Here is a 17,609-nt window from a genome sequence, read left to right as displayed (position 1 = left end):
CCCCACTCACAACTGCTGCTTCTGTCTCTTTTTTCTTGAAAATAATTGCATTTATTTAGACGCCGAACATCTTTACGACCACATCAAACGGGAGACTTTTCAGGAGAGCACTCCAATTTTGCCTCAGCACCAGGCGCTAGTCAAACGAGCGCGGAAAAAGATAATGCGGCTACGTGCGATTTAGCCTATATAATTTCATATTAAAGTGCAAAAGAAATTACGAGCATGTAATGTCGTAGTTATGTCGTCAGTAAACTGAAGTTACCAAAAAGATGATTAAAGCTGCCTTAAAACTGTGCATGTAAGTATTTGTTATATAGGAGTCACATTTAAGAACATGTCTCTGAAATGCAGTGGTTTTCAAAACTGTCCTGGAGCAGCAGCACTGCCTCCCTCATCTAACACACCCGATTCAACTCATCAGCTCATTAATAGAGACTTTAAGACCTGAAGTGGGTCAGAAAAGGTAAAGAGTTGTGAGAAAATACGATGCGTGTCAGATCCACGTCATGTTCAGCAGCGGCAGCTCTTAAAGCAGCCAAAATAACCTAATAACCCAGCTGCTGTGAATCAAAGAACAAAAGAAAAAAATAATAGGAAATCAATAACTTTTGTAGCTTTAAGGATTTATCTATATTTAATTTAGAATTTAGTGTTTGACAACTTTATTCAATTTCTGTGTATTTCCTACTTGCTGAAGGGCACAGGTAGCTAAATATGACATTATAATGGGTTTATGTGAAGATTGTTTTAAGTTCACTTAAATTAGAAGTTATTTTTTAAAGGTTAATAAATGTTCAAATTGATAGCTCTCAATTATACTACTATAGTTAATGGTTAAATATTAGAGAGAGAAAAAAAAACAATTTCATAGAGACATCAGTAGTGATACCCGCCTTCAGTCATAAAAAAGATGCCATTAAACAAATATAGTGTATGTTGCTTCTACATTAATTTGAAGATTGAATGCAAAATTATTGCAATATAAAAGTATATTTAAAAAAATTAATGTTAGGTGGGATTAAATTCAGAAGTGCAATTAATTAGTAATTTTTTAATCCATTGACAGCACTATTTAAATATATTTTCAAATGTAGTTTATTAATGTAATGGTAAAGCTGAATTTTCAGCAGCCATTACTCCAGTCTTCAATGGCACATGATCCTTCAGAAAATATTAAAAGAAACATTTAATATTATTATCAATGTTAAAAACAACTGTGGAGCTTAATATTTTTGTGGAAATCACAATATATTTAGTTTAGGATTTTTTTTTTGATGAATAGAAAGTAAAAAAAAAAAAAACTGCATTTATTTGAAACATTTTTGTAACATTATAAATGTATTTACAGTCAATTTTCTTCAACTTGATGCATACTTGCTAAATAAAAGCATTCATTTCTTTCAAACTGTCTGACATCAAACTTTTTAACGGTAGTGTTAGTTATACAGACTACTGTTATTATCCTTTTATGATGCTTTTTACGGTGCTTTTGCATCCTTTTAGAAGCTTCAAAGCCTTTGTTTACATTTAGTGTAATTGCATGGAAAAGAGCGACCAGTTCAATTCCTCAGGATTCCTCTTTTTGTGTTAAACAGAAGAAAAAGTCATACAGGTTTGGAACGACTTGAGGGTGTATCATTTTTGGGTGAACGAATCCTTTAAACATTCTTTTATTTGCACAAAATTTCTGAACTGATAACAATAATAACATTTAAAAAGTAAAGGAATTTAATATAATGTATGTATTCTCACACCTTTACAAATTTGCTAACTATTTAGTTAAAGGCAACAATCAAAGATATGAGCAATAAATATAGTCAGTATTTTCTTAAAATACCAGGCAAAAGCAGTCTCAAAGACTTAACAACAAACACGAAAAAGCTTAATGTGAAATTATGAGTGTTTGTTTTATTTTCATTTTATAATTTGTGCTTTCCATAGATAATTCTGAAGTGTGAAACAAACATTATTCACAAAAGCATTTTGGAGATGTTTAGGTTTGAAGCAAACTCCAAATATCATGTTTACTTTGCAGGTGGAGATCACATCAGAGAGTATGAAACCTGACTGACACTGGTACACCATGGAGAAGTTCAGTATGAATTTTGGTGGAGGCTCGAGCAAGAAGGAACTGCTGGAAACCATCGAAGTGCAGAAGAAACAGCTTGTGAAGTATCAGACACGTTTTAAAGATGTTGTCAGAGCGTACCAAAGCCTACTTAAGGAAAAAGAGGCGTTGGAAGCCAGCCTGAAGGTTCTGACCATTTCGCAAGAAGTCGATTTAAGCCAGCTGTCTTTTGGTGGAGGTTCAGAAAACGCTGAACGACCTTTGCCCTCTGACCTTGGGGATGACCGATCTTCACTTCACAGCGAAGACAGCCTGGATACAGCAGCCTCTGTTGAAACGGCCACTAGCGTGACCAGCAACAGTACTAAAGGAGACCAAATAGAGGAGGACCAAAGCTGTGCTGTAGATGGAGCCACCGCTGGGACTGTCGCAAACGCGATGCCCCAGCTATCTGAGGAGGCGAGTGGGTCTGAAAGTGGTATCAGCTCCAGCAGCAGTGGATGTACGGAGATGCCGCCTCCTTCAGCGGACACAGACCGCCGTGTCATCCAACTAAAGACGCAGCTGTCCACTCTGACCAGTTCCTTAGCCACCGTCACTCAAGAAAAGTCCAGAATGGAAGCTTCATTCCAGGCGGACAAGCGCAAGATGAAGCAGGAACTGGAGGAGCTGCAGGCCAGGATGGAGGAAGAGCAGAAGCAGCACCAGGTGGAGATTCAGAGCCTGCAGGAGCAGCTGGCAGAGAGCAAAGCCCGTGTCATCACCCAGCAGCACGAACGGGAGCAGGAGCAGGGCGATCATGCGCTCATGCTCCGAGAGCTCCAGAAACTCCTGCAGGAGGAGAGGGGACTGAGACAGGATGCTGAACTCAAACTGGAGGATTCGCGAGAGGCGTTGGCTGAAGCCATGCAGGCGGCAGACCGAGGGATAGATTATGAAACGCAGCTGAAAGAGATCACTCAGGAACGAGAGGAGCTGAGGAAGAGCCTAAAGGCTGCAGCAGCGGAGAAGAGCAAACCTGATCCACGTGTTGAGGAGCTCCAGCAAGAGATTGCAGAGCTCAAAGCTCACTTCAACCAGCAACTTCAGCAGGAAATTAGAAAGGTACATTTAAAAGAGGTCGTATTTTACAGTTTTGCAATTTTACAAGTCCACGGAATGTTAGGTTTCCAGCATTTATTCATTCCACCCACTTGATTAAACTGGCTGCTAATTTTAAAATTGATTCACCCCTAGATAAACGTCTACTCACTTATTCTTAATTAATTAGACTGGCTGATATAATCAGTCTGTTGCAGGGGTGTCCAGTCCTGCTACTGGATAACCAATGACCTGTCGAGTTAAGATCCAATCTCAAACACGCTTGCCTGGAATTTTCTTGTAATGCTGAAGACCTTGATTAGTTGGTTTAGGTATGTTAAATTAAGATTGAAGCTAAACTCTACAGGATAGTCACCCTCCAGGTGCAGGATCAGACACCCCTGGTCTGATGCTAATCTAAACATTCTAATTTCCTTTGTGTATCTTTGCAGGTGGCACAAGCAGATGAGCGTCTCCAAGAACAGGCACAAATGGAGGAAGCACGAGTTGCCAGCCTTGAGGAGCGAGTGTCTGAGCTCTCCGAACTACTGGGTGCCTGCGAGAAGGCAAGACAGAAGGACCAACAAAACGCTCAGAGGCTGCGAGAACGCATCCTTCAACTCGACACTGAGAATAAAACCCTCGCCATCGCAGCAGTCAACAGGTCAACGACCTCCGATCTAAACATCGATGACACCAGCTTGAACGTGGACGTGTTAAAGGACAAACTCGAGAAGGTGAAGAAGCTACTCCTCCTGGCTGCGCAAAGATCTCAAGACCAGAGTCTGGACATCGAAAGGCTACTGGAAGGAGAAAAGAACCAGGAAGTCTCAGAGAGCGAGAAGGCATCAGTGCTTCACTACCAGCAAGAGCTCCGGCAGCTTAGGGAGGAGTTTGAGCGCTACAAAATGAGGGCGCAGGGTGTTCTGAAAAACAAGAACACAAAAGATGGCAACCAGGCCAAAGAGTTAGAAGAAGCACGTGACCAGCTGGCCGAGCTGAAGGAGAAGTACATCAACCTTCGTATAATTTCCGACGAAGCGGAAGTCCAGCACAAACGGGACCTGGAGGAGCGGCAACAAGCGCTTGTAGCACTCCAGCAGACCCACAAACAGGAAGTCGAGAGGCTGGAGGCTCAACACAGGGAGAACTTCTTGCGGCTTGAGGAAGAGTTGCACAAACAGAGAGATCGCACCATGGCTCTTCTTGCGGAAAAAGACCTTGAGCTGGAGCGACTCCGGGCGGCCACGGTGATCGGCTTTGGAAGGCAAGCTACAAATAACAGCACAGCGATAGAAGGAGGTGACCTAGAGGAAGATGATCCAGAACAAGAAAGCGACATTATTGCTCAAGCTCTAAAACTAGCTGGGCCCAACGAGCCGACTTTATTGTTGTACGCTGAACAGCTGGCACGCAAGGAGGTGGATGTGGCCGCCTTGCGCAAACAAAAGCATCATCTAGAGGAAGACTTGCATCAGCTACAAGGAAAGCTGATTGCTAATGGCGAGAGGCATGAAGAAGAGGTCGCTGAGCTACGGTGTGAGTTGGACAAGCGTATTCGGGACCAGGGGAGAGATGGGGCCAACCTTGAGTATCTCAAGAACGTCATTTATAGGTTTCTCACGCTCCATGACACCAGAGGGCGCCAGCAGACGCTCACGGCCATTTTGACTATTTTGCACTTTAGTCCTCAAGAGAAACAAGCTGTGCTGAAGCAGCAACACCACAGTTGGTGGATGACAGGGATGAGATGATGCAAACGACTTGTGCTGAGATATTCATTTATTTTTATTGACCACTTTTTTTGTGTGCAGTGTGAGAAGGTATATCAGAAGCAACAATGTGGATATGTTTCCGATAATGACATATGTACTCCAACTATTGCATGACAGGATACTACACAGTCTATGAATGATTTGAATCCAGTATTGGATCATGTAACACAGTTAACCAGTCATCCAGAACTTCCCTCCTGTGTGTGCAACAGAATTAGATCTTGACACTATTGTCATTTATTTTGTATAATAACTGGAGACGTAATGTAACACTATTTGGTTAATTTGAAAGGTTAACATCTACAGAAGGGGTTGTGCCAAAGAAAATGTTCTTAAAAAGCTCTAACAGGCTTTTATGAGGGAATCTAGCAAGTAATGCCTTCAGACAGCGGCACTTTTCCTATATTGTCGTGAGGAACTCCATGTATATATTTAACACAAAGCTAATTCCAGGGTTTTTATTGGGAATATGTATTAATTTAATATATATATATATATATCAACAGTTGCTTTGAGTTTGTAAACCTATATCAGTTTGAATTTTATCTTAAGAAAGATGTGAGCTACTTTATCATCATACAGATTTTTTGGGGGATATATTGTAGTAAGCTCTGTTTTTTTCCTGACAGCCTAGGGCAGGGCTGCCCAAACACGGTCCTGGAGGGCCGGTGTCCTGCAGAGTTTAGCTCCAACTTGCCTCAACACACCTGCCTTTAAGTTTCTAGTATGCCTAGTAAGAGCTTGATTAGCTGGTTCAGGTGTCTTTAATTGGGGTTGGAGCTAAACTCTTCAGGACACCGGCCCTCCAGGACCGAGCTTGGACACCCCTGGCCTAGGGCATTTGATGACTACACTGATATTCCTTTATATAAGCTGTACATATGCTTGTACATATGCTTTTTTGAGAAAACTAATTACAGATCATTTTCACGCTTATCTTGGTTTGTCTTATAAATTTGATCAGTCAGGTAAATGTGTATTTTCAATTTTGACCTAAACAAACTATTTTGCTCTCTTCAGCATTTTATTTTAAATTAAATTAGTGTATTAATACAATATATACATTTAAAAACATTTATTTTTCAACTTACAATTTGTAAAATCCATCACTCCACTGTCTAAGCAACTCAGCAAAAATTTCAAAAAATAAAAATTCAGTCACACAACACAATCATTTCAAGATGGTTTTTTTATTTTAATGTTTCAGCTTCTAGTATTATTTAAATAAGCTGGAATAATCATGTCAATAAAAAAAAACTTGAAAATGTTTTTTTCTCTACTACCAAGTGCTTAGTTGATTATTATATATTATAAAATATATATTATAAAAACTAAACTACAGTATATTGAGGAATCTGCAATGTGTGTACTTGTTATTAAAACATAGGCACTCCTTGCATAATTTAAAACCGTGGCTGAATATGAAATACAATACTACTCTTTAATATTTCTGCAAATAAATAATCAAGAGTAGTATATTTAAATTCAGCCAGTATTTTCAGTCTTGGTGTTTCCCAGCTGCACATTTTGTATGTGGCTCCACTGATACACTCTGTTAAGTTTATGAACACTACTAATAAGCAGATGAGTCGAATCAGGTGCATCACATCAGGAAGTCTTCCCAAAATGTGCAGTGTTGAGGGGTTTCTCAAGGTCTACGACTGAGTAACACATTTGAATAAGCATATGGCTAAAATATAATTTACATCCAAACGCTTACTGCTGTTCTGTTCAAAGATGTACTTTAATAAAACAATCCCAACCATAAAAACATATGGCTCTTTCAAATAAACATTTTATAATACTGCAGAAGTGGCAAATTTTAAAATGAAACTTAGAACCATTTCAGTGAATGGAAAGATAAATAATCAAACACAAAAATCACAGAATAGGCACCTACACAAACTACAACTGAAAAAATCTAAATATGAATAAAATGTTCAGCATGAGGTTCAAAACTGAATCAAGAGTGCCATAGCACAACTAAAGAGAACAACCAACATTTCCTTTTCAAATAAGGTTCAGGTTGTATAAAAAAAAAGGAACATTCATGACTGGCAAACACATTATATACAGACGGAGTGAGTAGCTTATACATGATTGTATTGCGTATTAATGGCATTGAATTTGACATTCTCCAATCACAAAACTATTTACGAAACATCATTTAATTCTCTCATGTGACCAAGTTCACTGCCACTGCTCAGTCGTTCATAAATCCCATTATATATAATAAATTAAAATCTGTCTAGTATTAGATAAATCTTAATCCAGAGTATGTTAATCCGGAGTCTGTTAATCCAGCCCTCAATAAAATCAAATCTAAATGGTTAAAAAATTGCCTGGACAGTCAGCTTCTAATATAAAAATAATAAAAACTGGCCAAACGACACAGTATAGGTGTACCTGTGCAAAGGTAAAAGATCAGGTAAGGTATAAAATAAATAAATAATAGCCAAAAGTGCTGCAGTGTCTTTTTAATGGGTCAGGTATGCCAATGAGCTTCAAAATGTCCCTAAATAACTAAAAACCATCACTGGAATAAAAGCATTGATATTTAATAAATAATCATAAAAGCATCTTAAATGAACATGTCATACATACTTATGAACGTCACTGCATGTGCTAAATACATGCTGCATATTCCAATTAAAAGTCAATTTGTTCATCCTTTAATTAATCTACTTGACTAAATGTTGATTTATAAAATTAATGTCATGCAGTGCTAACTGACTGCAGGCTTTAAATACTTGGTGCATGTTAAATTTAGCAGACATCTAAAATCTGGTGTAAAGTCTAGCTGAGGAATTAAAATGATTTTAATCGAAGTATCAATGTTTTCTGTGTTCTTCATGTGTCATCTATGACCTCATATAGCAGCAGTATCTGTTGTTTCTCTCCAGTACTGTACATCCAAAATGAAAGGCCTCTCAGGTAGTGTATGGGTTTACCTGGGTTGATAGCTGTGCGGGTGTTATGGGTTCATATATAGCTGGTATATTCTAGACAGACAGTCTATGTATGTATCAGTGGATCTGCTGGTCAGTGTTGTTCACGTGGGTCTGATTGTCATTGTCTGTGTAATAATGTCTGTAGATCCTCTGGCAAGGAGCTGATGATGGTCTGGATGGACTGCTCTAATCTCACTAGAAGTTCTTCTTTCACCGGAAGCTGGTGTTTTCGAGCTCTCATCTGGGTAGGACATACAGAAGAAGAGATATAAGGCACATGTTTTATTGTAAAAAACAAACAATTCACTTTTATCCCCATCATATTCAAAAAGCGGCGGTTTTTAACTGTTTTACTCACCAGTTTCTCCCGAAGCTTCAGGATGAGGTCAACAATCTCCACCTCTGATTTGTCTTTGGTCCATGTCAGCAGATCCTGAATTAAATGAAAACAAAACAAATTAAATGAACCAAAATTCATGAATTAAAATTACAGTTATTATTTACTTACCCTTATGTTGTTCTGAACCTGTAGGATTTCCTTTCTGTGGAGCACAAAAGAAGGATTTCGGTCGCGCTTTTCCATGCAACTAAAAACAGACTGAAATTGAAGTCGTTATTTACTGAAAATCTTCACATCCTGTTATCTTTGGTTTATTAAAGTTCATTCGAGAAATAGAGACGCGAACCAATCATTCCTTTGAGGATAATCAGTTGATCCAGAGTCACAAAACCTGAATGATTTTTGAATGATCTAGTCACAATAGTTAACAGCAGACTGGAGGTGAAGATTCTGTAAATAACAACTTAAATTTCAGTCCGTTCCTCTTAGCGATCATATAGTTTATAAAGACGCACAGGGTTGGCCACCCCACTCACAACTGCTGCTTCTGTCTCTTTTTTCTTGAAAATAATTGCATTTATTTAGACGCCGAACATCTTTACGACCACATCAAACGGGAGACTTTTCAGGAGAGCACTCCAATTTTGCCTCAGCACCAGGCGCTAGTCAAACGAGCGCGGAAAAAGATAATGCGGCTACGTGCGATTTAGCCTATATAATTTCATATTAAAGTGCAAAAGAAATTACGAGCATGTAATGTCGTAGTTATGTCGTCAGTAAACTGAAGTTACCAAAAAGATGATTAAAGCTGCCTTAAAACTGTGCATGTAAGTATTTGTTATATAGGAGTCACATTTAAGAACATGTCTCTGAAATGCAGTGGTTTTCAAAACTGTCCTGGAGCAGCAGCACTGCCTCCCTCATCTAACACACCCGATTCAACTCATCAGCTCATTAATAGAGACTTTAAGACCTGAAGTGGGTCAGAAAAGGTAAAGAGTTGTGAGAAAATACGATGCGTGTCAGATCCACGTCATGTTCAGCAGCGGCAGCTCTTAAAGCAGCCAAAATAACCTAATAACCCAGCTGCTGTGAATCAAAGAACAAAAGAAAAAAATAATAGGAAATCAATAACTTTTGTAGCTTTAAGGATTTATCTATATTTAATTTAGAATTTAGTGTTTGACAACTTTATTCAATTTCTGTGTATTTCCTACTTGCTGAAGGGCACAGGTAGCTAAATATGACATTATAATGGGTTTATGTGAAGATTGTTTTAAGTTCACTTAAATTAGAAGTTATTTTTTAAAGGTTAATAAATGTTCAAATTGATAGCTCTCAATTATACTACTATAGTTAATGGTTAAATATTAGAGAGAGAAAAAAAAACAATTTCATAGAGACATCAGTAGTGATACCCGCCTTCAGTCATAAAAAAGATGCCATTAAACAAATATAGTGTATGTTGCTTCTACATTAATTTGAAGATTGAATGCAAAATTATTGCAATATAAAAGTATATTTAAAAAAATTAATGTTAGGTGGGATTAAATTCAGAAGTGCAATTAATTAGTAATTTTTTAATCCATTGACAGCACTATTTAAATATATTTTCAAATGTAGTTTATTAATGTAATGGTAAAGCTGAATTTTCAGCAGCCATTACTCCAGTCTTCAATGGCACATGATCCTTCAGAAAATATTAAAAGAAACATTTAATATTATTATCAATGTTAAAAACAACTGTGGAGCTTAATATTTTTGTGGAAATCACAATATATTTAGTTTAGGATTTTTTTTTGATGAATAGAAAGTAAAAAAAAAAAAAACTGCATTTATTTGAAACTGTTGAAACATTATAAATGTATTTACAGTCAATTTTCTTCAACTTGATGCATACTTGCTAAATAAAAGCATTCATTTCTTTCAAACTGTCTGACATCAAACTTTTTAACGGTAGTGTTAGTTATACAGACTACTGTTATTATCCTTTTATGATGCTTTTTACGGTGCTTTTGCATCCTTTTAGAAGCTTCAAAGCCTTTGTTTACATTTAGTGTAATTGCATGGAAAAGAGCGACCAGTTCAATTCCTCAGAATTCCTCTTTTTGTGTTAAACAGAAGAAAAAGTCATACAGGTTTGGAACGACTTGAGGGTGTATCATTTTTGGGTGAACGAATCCTTTAAACATTCTTTTATTTGCACAAAATTTCTGAACTGATAACAATAATAACATTTAAAAAGTAAAGCAGAGACCGATTCCAGATCCAATATCATACTCACAGTTGCACAGATGGCCTCTAAATGAAGACATTCCACTTTCTGAGTCATCTCTCTGTGCCTGAGCCGATACCAGCCATCAAAGTTTGGTGAATGGAAGAAACGCCTGAAAGCCACATAGAAACATTTATTATATTATAAGAACAATTAACAGGAAGTTTCAGTCTTTAGTTCCCCAATGTCCTTGGCTGCGCTTCTCATCAAAGGAGCATTGCCTAGGTAGATTGTACAGATTATTGATGCCAATGGGCATATGATGCTTTCGGGAAATGCAACCCTGGCATGTTACCTGTACAGGCCTGTCCAATCTCCTTTCAGTGTTAGTTGCTGCCCCGCTTGCTCCAGGGTCTTCATGAACTCATCCTGAGAGAAGGACCGGATCTGAGGAGGGGTCTGAGACATACATACACAACTGTTTCATTGCCACTTGAATCCCAAGACTTCACTTTATATTTGAGGTCCAACATAATCAATCCCTCATATATGTCTTCCTTATCTGATCTAGATCATCTTGAACCAACCTTCCATGGAGACATAGATCTCTGCAGCGGCATTAGGCTTTCCAAATATCGTTCCTAAAGAAAAAAATGGGTGTGACGCTCAAGACTGCTTAGTGAATGAAATGAAACAGTAAAGCTGTCATTAATCTCTGAACAAAGGTGCAAAAAACGTTTTTAAACTTGTTTTTACCAGCGGAAGAATGAAACTCTCCGTTTGCTCCAACAGATGCCGCCTCAAAATGGCACTCTGCACTTCTGATGGCCTTTTTTTCTGGATACCCTAAAAGTCAAAATGAAAAACCACAGCAAGGAGATCTACATCATTTTACTTTCAACTTAAATGTCAAGTTTCAAGAAGGAACATTTGTAGCCTACCTTTAAGAGTCGCTTAATGAAAGCTTTGTCTTTGTGAAGGAAGGTCTTGTATGTTGTGTATATACCTTTATGGTATAGGTTTAAAAAAATCATTAAAATTGTATATTGTGTATATATATATATATATATATATACACGTGTGTGTGTGTGTGTATACACACGTTCACGTTTTATTTAGCACATAAGATTGCTGCAAAGATTGCGTGCATACCTGTTTTAGTATCCAGTGTTTTTAACTTTGCCAGTTTCTTGACCTTCACTTGCTTTGGTAAATCACCTGCAGAAAAGCTCCATTCAGAAATCTCTCATGTGTAATATGCCAAAATCATATGAAATCAAAGGACTGTCAGAGAAGCCTTGTTGCTAAAATGAAGCATTATTTACCAGACATCTTCAGGTCTCCGAGGCGAATAATGTGTGGCCAGCATTGAAAGGTCTTTATAAAGAAAGGATTTGTGACACCAAGTATCACATTGGGCCTGAAAGCAGAAAATAGACTAAAGAGTCATATCCTGCACCGGAAATGTTGTTTTCTACAGGGGTATTAAAATAGCTCACATCTAGTCAAGGTTTTACCCAAAAATGAAAAAGGTGAATTTTTGAAGAATATTCTGGCTGCTGTTTTTTGGGGACTTTGTCAACTACTAAATGACAAAAAGCACCATAAGACTGGTCTATACATTAATGTGTGCTATATTCCAAGCTTCCAAGTCATGATAGCTTTGCCGGAAGGAACCGGATGATGCCTTTTTGTTATTTTGCACCTTGACATTTCCAGTCCCCACTCACTTTCATTATACGGCTTAAATCATTCTTTAAAATGATCTTTTGTGAAAGAAAACCACGAGTTTTGAAAGACATGATGGTGAGTAAACAATTACAGTATTTTCATTTTTGGGTGAACTAAGGTGGCGTGGAAGTTTTTGCTTACGGAGCCTGAGTCCTGGTTGTGTACTCCTTGAACTCACTGTCATGAATGGTGAAGTAAGGTCTGTAATCACCACAGTAGCGCAGTGGGGCGATAGCACTAAACAATGAACATAAAACATATATAAAATATACACTATGCCCTAACAATATTTTTTTTACTAAGAAAAGTGTTTATATTTAAAATGCTTTTGCTATTTCACAAAAACTAATAGAAACAGACCAATAGAAACCCTATCTGCTGTCATTGTCACTATTATAAGTTCCTAATAATAACTTGTGTTCATGTGTTTCTGGAAGGAGAGATTGAAGAACGCAATGTCCACACCTGACTAGGGCCAGCACAGTCTCCGAGGAGACGGTTGGAGAGGGTGCCATGACAACCACTGGCTCTCCTAGCAACATGAGCTCCCAGAGCATCTGCACGTGAATCAGGACTGACTGGAAACATCTGATTACATGAAGGTCAATTAGGGCAGCTGTTAGTGATGGCTATAAAATCAACATAACATGTACAACCAGTGTAATACTCACTTAAAATGATCCAACTCGTGAACTGATGGAAGAACCGTGGGGGCGGGGAGCAGATTCTGGACAAATGAAACCGCATGTCAATCGTATGTTAAAATAAAAGCATGTGTGTGCATGACTGTCATAGTAAAATATGATATAATACCATAATAAAATATGGTAGGCACCTCTGTTTGTGGTTGTTTTACAGGGCTTCCTCCTGGTGTTTCGACTTTTGAGGGAATTCTAACCTGCAAAGCCAAAAATCAGCATTTGATAAACTGAACAGATGACAGATTAATAACAAAATTACATAAGACATCAAATTGGTAAGACGTCAAAAACACCAAATACCATGCTGTAAGTGTCGTTTTACTCAAATGTATGAGAATGATGTTCGTTCTGAAGAGTTTTTCCATCCATAATATCCTCACCTGCATCACCACACCCATCACAGGTAAGTTGAGTGTCTGTCCTGGTACTGGCGCTGGCCATTGGTCAATCTCATTACAGACTGAAAGATATTGACCAACATGATTGAGGATTTGAGATTAAAGACACCGAAATAACTTGAGCCGTCTGTTTGATATTTTAAAGGCAGTATATGAATGCCGGCATGCAAATGTTTGTTTCCTTGGGTGGTCTTCATGTGTATGTAAATCTTTACTGAATTACCTGGTTGATTTATGTACTACATATACACATATATATTATATAAACACTACCATTCAAAAGTTTGGAGTAGGTACGATTGTTTTGCGTCTCTCATGCTCATTAAGGCTGCATTTATTGGATCAAATATATTTTAAAATGTAATTTATTCCTATGATGGCAAAGCTGTATTTTCTGCAGCCATTACTCCAGCCTTCAGTGTCATGTGATCCTTCAGAAATCATTCCAATATGCTGGTGCTCAAGAAATATTTTTATTATTATCAATGTTGAAAAGGCTTGTGCTCCTTAATATTTGTTTTGTGGAAACGTGATTTTTTTTTTTAAAGGCAGAGTAAGTGATTTCTGGTAGCCTATGTTGATATTTGAAATCACCAAAACAAACACGCCCCTACCCCAAAAGGGTCTTGCCCCCATTTTGATAGCTCCGCCCCACATATACGTACGCAACCCAGAAAACGATTAGTTCTGTGAAACAAAGCAAAACCAATATTACACCATGTCTACGGACGTGAGCGGCGCGGTGCAACAAATCCCTGACAGAAAACTGCTGCCAGGGGTCTATTTAAGACGTGCTGACACAAATTTCAAATGATTTTGTGTGCGTCCAGTGTAGGCAGACTTTAGCTGTTGTAGACACGGTGTTACTCACCTATTGAGAAGAAACAAAGCAACCTCTGCGTCCGATCGCAGGCCTCCGCTCCTTGAGTTCTCTCCAGCGCTGGAAAGCTGATCCGATATTTACACGGGTCCTATTTCTTGCCTTATCGGTCCGCAGACGTTTTCCTCTTTTGTTTTTTTATCCGCCATCTCTTATCGCTCGGCTCGGCTAATGTCCGTCCCATGCACTGAACGCGCTCTCCTCCACATCACGAGTAGACACGCCCCTTATTGCTGATTGGCTACAAGTTTGTTTTGCGATTCGGCCCAAATCAGTTTTCTAAAGTGTTTTTGAAAAATCACACACCCTGCCTTTAATCAAATCAAGCTGGCCTCACCTGTCTCCAGACAAGGTTCGTGCTTTTCAAAGTACTCCGGAGCAATGACCTGCAGCAGCGAATGGAAAAGGTTCACAAACGGCAGTCTGGACACCACCACCAGAGACTAGGGATATAGAAATTCACCACCATCACATCAAAATACACAACAGTCATTTATTCCAGTATATCATTTGACCACAAGGACCTTGACTAAATTCATTCAAATAAAGTGTAAAGTCTAATTCGAATGCAACAGCTCATAGTGAGAAACCAGAACAAACATGTGTATCTTCAGTTCAGTTACACACCTTCTGAAAGTAACCCCTTTTCACAGACGCATCTTTCACTTGCCTGAAATACACATACCCGTGGAAATGTGCATGCTCCTTCTGAAAGACAGCGCGATCATTTACATGCAAATTGTTTCGGTCCAAAGCACATGTCAATCAGTTGTGATGCTGTGAAATGTCTTAATTCAGAGCCAGTCTGTTTCTAACCTGCAGGGTCACAGGTGCATCCCTGTTGTACGCATCCTCATGTCCAAACCAAGAGCTACTGCGGCCCACCGACTGCCGCAGTCTGAAGCTCAACTGTGTGTCCCCCAGGCATCCTGGGATAGACATGCACTCATGTGATTGAGCTGTAATGCTCATGTTTCAGCTGTTTATCATGAAAGCACTGATGAGATCAGCCTGTGCCAGCACATTACCTGAGTAGGAGTCAGGAAACGATAAGTAACAGATGCTTGTTTTCTAAAAGACAGAAGGAAGCGAAGGGTTTTAGTACTTTTAGAAAGAACTGAGTGTTTTGAAAATCGCTGTAGCATATTTTGCTTTATATAGTTACAATATTGCTGCTGGAAAATAAATACAATATTTAAATCAAATTAAGCTTACCTCTTTCTCTGTGAGTTTGACATCCTGGGGGTAAACGAGCTGATAACAACATAAAACAAATGTTAGGGATACACAGAGATGCTGCTGTTGCTGTGGTTACAGTGGCGATATTACAATCAGAATGGTTCACCATTGCACTGTCACAGCATTTTTTCCCACAGGCGGATTACTGCCCACTTGGAAAGCGTTATGCGTGTAACAAACAAATAAGCAAACAGATGTTAGGGGTACATGCACATCATTTGTGTACCTCTATGGCTTGTCCGAGCTCGAGGTCGAAGGTAACGACGCACACACACTCGAGCCAGGCAGAGAAGCGCGACCACGGCACCGGTACCTCTGCGTTTGTCGCCGCAGTCTTTGATGGCCCTTCCAGAGAATCGGAGCTGTCAAATGGGTCCATTGTGACCTAAAAATCCATTTGAGAACCGCTTGCTTTTGTGAATAGTCGCGTTCTCGGTCATCGTTTAAAAACCATTGTGGATAAGCAGCGCACTCTTCTTCTTCTTCTTCTTTGGGTTTTAATGGCAGCTTGCATCCTTAACGTTGCATCACTGCCATCTTCTGGTTCTAGTTATTTCCCTATACTTTAGTCATCATATTCTTGTCACGAGTCCCGTTTTAGTCAGAAAGCAAATCAAATATTTCATTCCTTGTTCACTCCTACTGCAGTCCATTATATTCTTTACTCCACGTCCTGTTAGTCCTATTTTTTTCCATGTCGTTTATCATATCCATCCTCTGTAATTCATATTTTGAACAATTAATAAGCACATGTTCTACAGTCTCGGGTATTTGCCACTGGTCACAAAACCCAGTTGGATGTTTTCCCATAATATGAAGAGTGCTATTTAATTTATTATGCCCTATTCTTACTCTGGTCGTAATAGTCTCTTCTCTCCTGTTTCCTCCCTTATTTTCCACAATGCCAACTCTTTTTTTAATCAAAGTAACCTTTGTTGCCATTCTTTAATCATTTTCCCCACACTATAGGCTACTCTTTCCTTCTGATCTTGAAGGGTTGATGACTGCTTCTATGCTCTCTTTTTGCAGTGCTTTCTTAGCTATTTTGTCTATTTTTTCATTTCCTATAATGCCCATTTGTGCTGGGACCCACATAAATATAACCTCATCACCTTTATTCTTTATTCTTGAATAGATAGACATAACATAATAAAAAAGCTCCTGGTGATTCTTAACTATGCCGGTCTTGAGACTCTGCAGTACAGAGACAGAGTCGCTGCAAATTAAAGTTCTGTTTAACTTAGAATTTTCAATCCATTCTAATGCCATCAAAATGCCCTCACGAGGGGAGGAATGATTTAATCCTCTTCCATGTGATATTGGCTCTCAAGAGGGAATCTCAAGTAGGCTGACGCAAAATAATTTAAAATAAATAATACATATAAATCCAGATTTGTCATTTTAATTGCAACGTTTTTATTTTGATTTCTATTTGAGAATCCCACTTGAGAACCAATATTGCACTGCAGCGTAAACATTTTTAAGTCGTCCCCCTTTTTTTATTAATGCTAATTCAACATACAAGAAGAAAAAAAAATTATTCCTTTATTCAATTATTCAGCTATCAAGCCAAAGTACAATGGGGAGCAATTTCATTAGAAGTATAAGAGTGAAAATAAATTAGGAATTGTCCTATTAAAGAAGATGGGGGAAAAGGAGAGGGTACGGAACTGATGATTAAAGAATATCAAACATGGCAAATATTCAAATATTTAACACTATCTCAGCATGTGTCAGTGGATATATAATGCTTGTGGTATGACCAGAGGCGGACAGTAACTAAGTACATTTACTTGAGTATTGTACTTAAGTACACTTTTTGAGTATCTGTACTGTACTTGAGTATTATTTTTTCTGGGAACTTATGACTTTAACTTCACTACATTTGAAAGACAAATATTGTACTTTTCACTACATTTCTATCAAGGTCCTCGAAGTAGAAAGTCGTTACTCTGTAGGAGCTTTGAAAGTCAGTATGTGATTTTTTTCTTCTCTAAAACATGACTTTCTTTTTTTCAGACAGTTTATCAGTAATCACTCTTACATGAAGTGATTTCCCAGCCTTTTTTGAACACTGACCAGTTGCAAATGTGATATTTATTTACAACAATTCAATAATAAGAAGTAAATATTGTGGTATATATTAGACACAATATTGTCTGATTTAAGCTAAAATGTGTACGTGAAAATATTACCTATAAAGCCACAGAAGAACTGTTGTGTGTCTC

General features: G+C 38.3%; 2 protein-coding genes across 2 annotated transcripts; one reads left to right on the top strand and one right to left on the bottom strand.

The window, feature by feature from the left end:
- Positions 1-1,870: 1,870 nt before the first annotated feature.
- Positions 1,871-5,556, top strand: LOC107557305 (GRIP and coiled-coil domain-containing protein 1-like). The gene is made up of 2 exons (XM_016240691.1): positions 1,871-3,175; positions 3,604-5,556. Exons 1-2 carry the CDS (start codon positions 2,087-2,089, stop codon positions 4,903-4,905), a joined length of 2,391 nt encoding a protein of 796 aa, XP_016096177.1. The 5' UTR covers positions 1,871-2,086; the 3' UTR covers positions 4,906-5,556.
- A 1,738-nt stretch (positions 5,557-7,294) lies between these two features.
- LOC107557304 (protein DENND6B-like) lies at positions 7,295-15,927 on the bottom strand. Its single transcript, XM_016240690.1, has 20 exons — positions 15,608-15,927; positions 15,358-15,396; positions 15,171-15,213; positions 14,959-15,071; positions 14,770-14,850; positions 14,480-14,585; positions 13,245-13,324; positions 12,999-13,061; positions 12,835-12,890; positions 12,629-12,751; positions 12,305-12,400; positions 11,758-11,852; positions 11,585-11,650; positions 11,374-11,438; positions 11,189-11,278; positions 11,020-11,073; positions 10,788-10,891; positions 10,502-10,604; positions 8,236-8,310; positions 7,295-8,118 (listed from the first exon to the last, which is right to left on the bottom strand). Exons 1-20 carry the CDS (start codon positions 15,758-15,760, stop codon positions 7,996-7,998), a joined length of 1,728 nt encoding a protein of 575 aa, XP_016096176.1. The 5' UTR covers positions 15,761-15,927; the 3' UTR covers positions 7,295-7,995.
- Positions 15,928-17,609: the final 1,682 nt, after the last annotated feature.

This window comes from Sinocyclocheilus grahami, unplaced genomic scaffold (assembly GCF_001515645.1).
Source record: "Sinocyclocheilus grahami isolate Dianchi unplaced genomic scaffold, SAMN03320097.WGS_v1.1 scaffold597.1, whole genome shotgun sequence".
NCBI lineage: Eukaryota > Metazoa > Chordata > Actinopteri > Cypriniformes > Cyprinidae > Sinocyclocheilus > Sinocyclocheilus grahami.
The sequence above is the reverse complement of the archived record's forward strand: the minus strand, read 5'-3'. Positions and strand labels throughout refer to the sequence as shown.

Coding starts and splice junctions, on each gene's coding strand:
- LOC107557305 (XM_016240691.1), top strand. CDS start 2,087: ATGGAGAAGTTCAGTATGAATTTTGGTGGAGGCTCGAGCAAGAAGGAA. Junction 3,176..3,603: donor TTCAGCAGGAAATTAGAAAG/GTACATTTAAAA, acceptor GTATCTTTGCAG/GTGGCACAAGCAGATGAGCG.
- LOC107557304 (XM_016240690.1), bottom strand. CDS start 15,760: ATGGACCCATTTGACAGCTCCGATTCTCTGGAAGGGCCATCAAAGACT. Junction 15,072..15,170: donor GTTTCCTGACTCCTACTCAG/GTAATGTGCTGG, acceptor TGTCTATCCCAG/GATGCCTGGGGGACACACAG. Junction 14,851..14,958: donor ATGCACCTGTGACCCTGCAG/GTTAGAAACAGA, acceptor GCTGTCTTTCAG/AAGGAGCATGCACATTTCCA.